The 7,593-nt window shown below is 38.3% G+C and overlaps 1 protein-coding gene across 1 annotated transcript in view; it reads left to right on the plus strand.

Moving 5' to 3' along the window:
* Window positions 1-5,725: 5,725 nt before the first annotated feature.
* LOC121320048 (KRR1 small subunit processome component homolog) overlaps window positions 5,726-7,593 on the plus strand; it is a 10,926-nt gene continuing 9,058 nt past the window's right edge. Inside the window, exons 1-2 of the mRNA XM_041258198.1 lie at window positions 5,726-5,979; window positions 6,536-6,711. Of these exons, the coding sequence (XP_041114132.1) occupies window positions 5,892-5,979; window positions 6,536-6,711 (264 nt within the window). The 5' untranslated portion in view covers window positions 5,726-5,891. The remainder of the gene's footprint in view (window positions 5,980-6,535; window positions 6,712-7,593) is intronic.

Genomic DNA, 7,593 nt, shown 5'->3' on the forward strand with positions numbered 1-7,593 from the left:
AAGGGAAGTAATGTTAAAACTGTACAATGCATTAGTAAGACCTCATTTAGAATACTGTGTTCAGTTCTGGTCACCTCACCACAAAAAGGGCATTATTCCGGGTTTAAAAGGCATGTCATATGCAGACAGGCTAAAAGAATTGAATCTATTCAGTCTTGAACAAAGAAGACTACATTCAAACATTCGAAATTCTAAAAAGGTATTGACAATGTCGACCCAAGGGACTTTGATGTGAAAAAAGAAACAAGGACCAGGGGTCACAAGTGGAGATTAGATAAAGGGGCATTCAGAACAGAAAATGAGACTTTTTTTTTTTTTTTTTTTTTTTTTTTTTTTTTTTTAAACAGAATCGTTGGAATCTGGAAATCTGGAACCAACTCCCCAGTAATGTTGTTGAAGCCGACACCCTTGATTAGATTCTGGGACCAATAAGCTACTAACAACCAAACAAGCAAGATGGGCTGAATGGCCTTTATGTTCTTATATGGGGACAAGAATTTATATATATATATATATACATCCTCCACCTAAACCTCTTCTCAGAAAATTGTCAAGTCACTACACCCCAATTCTATGTAGAGTTGGAGAAGGCAATTTGCTTGTGAAGATATTCCAATAAATACCTTCCCTCGTGGCCTATTCACATTTTCACAGGACGACGTGGCAAGTGACCACCATCCTAAATGGCAAGCAGATAGCCCAACTGAACTCTGAGCATAACACTGCCAGCGGAATTGATTAGTTCTGCAGTAATCGCCTGTGCTGCTGTCAACAGCAACAGGCACGCTGCTTGTCGTGTGTACTTGGGTCTCACAGACCATCTGCAGGGCGAGGCGCACATTACTACACGGAGGTGTGCCTTCAAGAACAAAGTCAGACTTGGACTCTGCATGTTCATAAGGCGAGTCCAGTTGCAACTATACACGTAGAGTGCTGCTGAGAAGGAAGACAGATTGAACCAGGAGAAATGCGTTGATTGTGGGTATGTCCATGAAACTGTGATGCTGATGGAGTTGGAGCGAAGTATGCTGAAGTTGCTCGGTTTCATATGGTCTGCAAAACAAATAAAAAGCCCCAGAGAAAATGATTAGCACAGCAATTAACTCCCATTTATTAGACAGTCTAGTCTTCTTCCTGACACTTGCTCTCTCAAATAACTTTCCTTTAAGATGATTGTCAAACTCGCTACATAAAAATCATTGGATTAACTGTGCCATTTTGAGTTGGTTTTAAACCCACAACACACACTCGACAGCTTTAAAAGAAAACACAATCGTTAACAAGTTCACAAGGATTGGATACCAGAAGCACATTTAAAACACTGAGGGATGGTGTTCACTAGCTGTTAAATCCGGTACACACATAACAGCGAGGGGGCTTGTAAAGTGGAAGCACACTCTGTACTCGCGGCATGGTTCCAGCCCAGTCACCCTGTACTGCGTCTCCACTGTGGTTCATTCCTCAGCCACTTCCCTGTTATATCATACAGGGCCAAGGTGTGCAAAGGGGAGGTGACATTCACGGTTATCGAGAAGCAGCAAGTATAACCTAAGAGACACGAGAGTATCATTAAAACAGTAAGCTATGAACACACATCTAATCTTAATGTTGGCAAGGAGCGGTTCTGTGTATTACTTTTTTGGATAAAGCCGTCCATAAGTAGGGTTCAATTTTGAAGTTCATATACAGGACACCATCGCTATAACAAACCTTCTGGGGTCTATGACTTTTGTTCGTTATAGCGAAAGGACAATCAAAATGAACAATAAACTGTTGAAGTTAAAGTAGATGAGATTGTGAATAAAAGTATAATTACATGTACCTGTTATTGTGCAGTATTCTGCCTTTTGCTTTATCCAATTTGTTAAAGAATTAAAACAGTACAAAAAGCAAAAAAATCCCAAATTGAAGATGAACTTATTCAAAATCAATCTGACATGAATCGTTTCAAAGTGCAGCAAATTTTAACCCAACATGCAAGAATCTCAGACTGAGCCTTCATTCCAAATCAACCCTTGGCTTGTTCTTCAAACAAAGTTATGTAACTTGCCTTATTAATACCATAATCTGTTTTTTGACGAAAAAATATGCAATCAAGGTTTCTGTGGTTAGCACAATTAAAAACAAGGAACAAGGTTTCAACACCCATTATAACAAGGTTGTCACACTGCATCCCAATAATATATATATATATATATTATATATATATCGAGGATTCCTATCCCGTTGTTTGCCGATTCTACTAAGCAAGTGTTATGGGGGTTTCTCATCTTAATTTGTGTTCCTTGTTCCGAATTCCTGCCCAAAGTAAGCTGGCAATTCATGAACTGACTGCATTTCAGGCTTTGCCCGTAACATAAATAGTATTTAATTTGTATAGCGCCCTTTTTTTACAGAAATCTCAACGCACTTTACAGAAAGATTAAAACAAACCCAAAAACAGTAAACGCATTACAAAAACGGCAGTTGTATGCAATAAGACGCGACTGGGTGTCCGTATACGTCGAATATATGTTGTGGGAGTTTGCAGGGGCTTAGAATTGTTCTGGATTCGTATTTTGTCATACTTTAATATTTTCTGCCTCTAAATCCCTCAAGTAAGAAATCTGCAGTGCAGTGTGTTCTCCAGAATGGCCTGTTGCTTTCAGTCTCAGTCTCAAAAGTATGAATTCTCTGTGTGCAGTCTTGAATATAAAAGTAACTGCCAGCCCATCATCAAATATCCAAGTCTGTTGAATCTGCTCTCTTGCCATGCTTGACTGAGGCTGAGTTGCAACAGCAATGTGTAGCTGGTACTGCATATTGTCATGAGAGCCTGTTTATTTAGATGTGCTGTAGATAACTGTTTTTTTTTTTTTTTTTTTCTTTTTAAACACAGAACTAAAGTGAGTCTTAAACCCTATTACCATAATATAAATAAAAATACTACATATTGAGTAACTTTGCTCTGACGATCTCTGAAGGTCATTTCACCGGATAGGAATAAACCCAAAATCCATGCGGTCTGCCAAGTTTCTTTAAATTGTCCAATGTTCTGTGAAACCTTGGATCTAGGGGACAAGGAAAATACACAATTTCAGTGCAGTGCTGTTTACTTAGTTTGTCTCATTATGCCTTCTGAAAGAACCACAGTAGTGGTCGACCGCTTGCCTGTTGATCTTAACAACGTGATGCAGAAGCTCTGGTTGATCTAGAAATCTACACAATGGCACTCCCACAGGCTTACAGGGATGGCAAGGGGATAAATACAGTGGAAAGACTGGACTGGATTCTCAAAGAAGGCCATTTACTCCAGGTCGTCATCAGCATGATTCTTTCCGACACTAGAATCGCACCCAGTAAAGTTATGAACCCCAGAAATAACCACTCCAGACAGGATTAGGGGACTTGTGAATTGTCATTGTTTATTATCCCAAGACAAAAAAATGCAGTGCTGATGACTTGGAGCAACTAGTTTTGCAAATTTAGCCCTGTATAGTAACAGAAACCCTGTGTGGTGTTTGTGTATGTTTTTTTTTTTGTTTAAACCTGACATGTGATTGTATTGTAGCTGCCCGGTTGATCACACGTTCAAGTGATATTCTGTGCTGGAAGCTGAGTGGCGGAATCGTTTTTCTGTGGAAATGTTTTCCATCACCCCCCACAATCATATCCACATCCACTGCTGGATCAAGATCTGTACTGTGACAGAAAAGCACAACTGCTCAGGGGTAATCCTCTAATGTGCATTTTAAAGAAACACAATTAAACAAACACAAAAAAAGCTGTTGCTTTTATTATAGATGTCCGTGGTCATTTCATATATATTTTGGTTACTTACCATTGCTTTGCAATACTGCAATGGAGAGGTACAACAGGGCTGTACAACACATTAAATACTTAAACTGATAGAAATGCAGACGAGGTTACAAACGTTCAGACTTTTTATTAAAACCAAGGTAAGATATTCTGAAACTTTACAGCATGAAACTACTCCTCCCTTTTTTTTTATACAGAAATGTCTAGCTACATATTCTGTGAGGAGAAGGGATTTAAATCACAACTTGATCCAGGTGAAGCAGCCCTTTCACTGCCAATCACTGTTTGGGATCATCAGGATAAAATGGAGGACCCTGGGCAAAGGCCACCATTTTGTAAGTATTTTCAGAAAGCGATTTGTTATAAATACTTTTTTTTCTTTTCTTTTTAGGTTTTTTAAAAAAACATTTGCATATAGTAAAGAGGGAGGCGTGGTAAAAAGGACAGCTTGAGTGATTGCTAGATTACTGTGGGAATATTTCTGTGCTTTTTAAATATTTTTGCTTTTTATTTGACAGGGAAAAGTTCAAAATGCGATGTTGGTTGTTGGTGGAACAGCAGGAGTCCTGCTTCTCACTTTATTTGGTTTGATTGTACTGAAGGTCATTGTGAGATACAACGAGTTGCATCAAGAAAGGACTGTGGCACTGCAGAATCACCATGAGTCGCCAGTGTTTATAAAAAGCAAGGGTTTCAAAAGCTAACTCTGACTTTCCGGACCAATAACTAAAAGATAACTCCAGAGCTGTGACGTACGTGGGAACTTCATTGTGGTGTTCAGTGCTGACCAAGGCTTTAAAATTGGTCTTAATCTCAGCCCTTTTATCTATAAGTTCATATGTATGTGTTTTTTTTAATTTATTTTTTTTAATTTAATTGTGAAATGTTAAATAAATGAATACACCCTGTATATTTGGGAAGCTTGTGCCTTGTTTCTACCATCCACTGGGATTGAGCTCAAATGAATTTGATATCAGTGATTTAACATTATAATTCTGGAGATTTTTACATGTAAGAAAGTATAGCATGTGCTCTGAATAAACATGATCAAAACCCTGACAAGAGAATGCCCCCCTCATTGCACAAATAAGCATCATGATAGTTTTGCACTAAATTAAGTAAAAATGCATTTAAATAACTTATAGTATACCTTGGAACCAAATGCTGCAATCAGAATTAGCCTTGTTTTCTCTCTGACCACTTTTAGGCTGCGTTCACGAAACTTTTTTCACGGCTAGATTGCAGACGGGAGTCTGCGTCTGACGTCACGGTCTGTGTAGCCGGAGCTTGTGCCCGATTTGGAGGTTAGCAGCAAAGCAGAGAGAACAAACATGGAAGCCGATTGAGTTGAACATTCTAACATACTCTCCTCAGACTTTCCACTTTCAGAAAATCATAACTTTACATTTCTGCTTTCATTACATAACATTTACATCACAACTATCAAATGGTATCAGGTGTTTCGGTTTCCCCAAAGGCTGTTTAATGAAATTCTAAGTGATATCAGTGGTTTTCTACCCTGTTCCTTGCTGTTTTTTGTTCCAACGAGCTCTCAGTTGCTTAATTGAAGCCTTAAGTTAACCAATAATTTGGTTAATTTGAGTTTTTCAATAGTTCAGCTTATAAAATGTTGAAGGATTCAAGTTACATACAATTTTATACTTAACTGGAAACCCCAACTGTTTAAAATGATTAGGCAGATTATTAGTTAAGGGTTGAATGAAATAACTGAGAGCAGCTCGGTTGGAACAAAATCCAGCACAGGCACAGAGTACATTGGGCACTCCAAGACCAGGGTTCAAAACCACTGAGTTATATAATGGTGGTAACTTACACAAGCTCCTTTTCTGTGTTATTCACGCCTCCTGCCTAGGTGGCAGTAGCACGTAGAGTGAGGATAAGGTTTGCTTGCAGACACTTCTTTGCCAGCTACCGCTCCTCTGTTGTTTGAAGCCGATATGGTTAACTTGGACAGGTTTTGCACAAAATCTGGGCAGAAACTGCGCACAATTAGGAAAATATTTGTACGTGAACGCAGCCTTACTGTTGCGTAAGTTTGAGCCACTTCAGGGGTGAAAGGGTACAGAGCAAGCATGGCGACTTCCACAGAGGCGGGGAGCGAGGGTGCAAACAGTGCACAGACAAACGGAACTAATAAATCAAAAAAGAAACAAAATAAAGGTAATTAATGCCAATGGTGTTACATAGTGAAGCTCATTAAGCGCATTAAATGAACACGTTAATTTAAAAGTAATTTGTAGTTTCGTAATAAACACAGCTGAGTAGTACAACTACATAACTACTACACCTACACCATACCTATTTAATAAGAAATCTCCAAAATCCAGTACAACAGCATAGCAATACACAATCCTAAGCTTTAAATGTCATGAATGTGGAAGAATGCGAAGTGACGGTGTGTTAACTTGTAGTTGTTAGTTATCATTTGTACTCCTTTTTAAACACACACACCAGATACTAAATAGAAGCGTGAACGTTGGTGCCTGTTTAAATGTGCAGTGTAGTTCCACCGGCACAGTACATACTGTAACTAATCCACGTGTAGTTAATAACAACCCATTGATTCTTTAGCATCGCACAATAACACAGAATATAACATGTTGAAAGACTTAAGTGATACAGATTCCTAAGTTAATAGATTCCTATGACTGCAATCAAGAAACAAATTGGCCAGTTTTTATTTATTTGCTTATTTTTTTTAAATGTGTATGTATAGTTGATGAATCAGACCTGTTGACCGTGCCAGAAGGATGGAAAGAAAAACCATTTACACAAGAGGACAATCCAAGGGGTTTATTGGAAGGAAGCAGCTTTGCCACTCTATTTCCCAAGTACAGAGAAGCCTACTTGAAGGAGTGCTGGCCACTGGTGCAAAAAGCACTGGGGGATTGTGTGAGTTCCACAAGACCATTGACTACTGCCTATATATCTTTCGCTTGAATTCCTCTTTTAGCATAGGCTTTTATAGAGGAGGTGAACTGTGCATCAGCAACTGCTGCCACGTTGTTACAAGACGACCTCTGTTTTTGTCTCACCCGAAGGCTGGTGTAATGTCTTGCACTGTTTTGTGTATAAAGTAGATGCCTACTGGGTTATCAAACAGGATCATAGAGTTAATTTAAATGTAGTGTTGTCTTTTGTGCATCATATTTGCAATGCTTGTACTGTATTTATGCTTCTAAACTTTTATGTATAAATGAATATATTATTTCAGAGATGGAAGTAAAACTGCCATTGCATAGCTGTTTAAGCCATTCCTGGTTTTGCTGTGAGTTTAACCCTTTGCTGCCAAGTGTCCAGTATATTTGACATTAAGAAAATAGGTGTGGGAAAATACACTGGCATAGCAAGCGCATAGTAAAACCTGGAAGTGGTGAAACTGTTAATAGAACATAAATTTCCATCCCTGCTCTTCTGCACCCCTGGTTTGTTTATGTGTGTGTGTGTGTGTATATATAATATATATATATATATATATATATATATATATATATATATATATATATATACACACACACACACACATGCAGAGTACTGTGCAAAAGTTTTAGGCAGGTGTGAAAAAATGCCATAAAGTAAGAATGCTTTCAAAAATAGACATGTTAATAGTTTGATATTTATCAATTAACAAAATGCAAAGTGAGTGAACAGAAGAAAAATCTACATCAAATCAATATTTGGTGTGACCACCCTTTGCCTTCAAAACAGCATGAATTCTTCTAGGTACACTTGCACACAGTTTTTGAAGGAACTCGGCAGGTAGGTTGGCCCAAA

The sequence above is a fragment of the Polyodon spathula genome, chromosome 8, assembly GCF_017654505.1.
Source record: "Polyodon spathula isolate WHYD16114869_AA chromosome 8, ASM1765450v1, whole genome shotgun sequence".
Taxonomy (NCBI): domain Eukaryota; kingdom Metazoa; phylum Chordata; class Actinopteri; order Acipenseriformes; family Polyodontidae; genus Polyodon; species Polyodon spathula.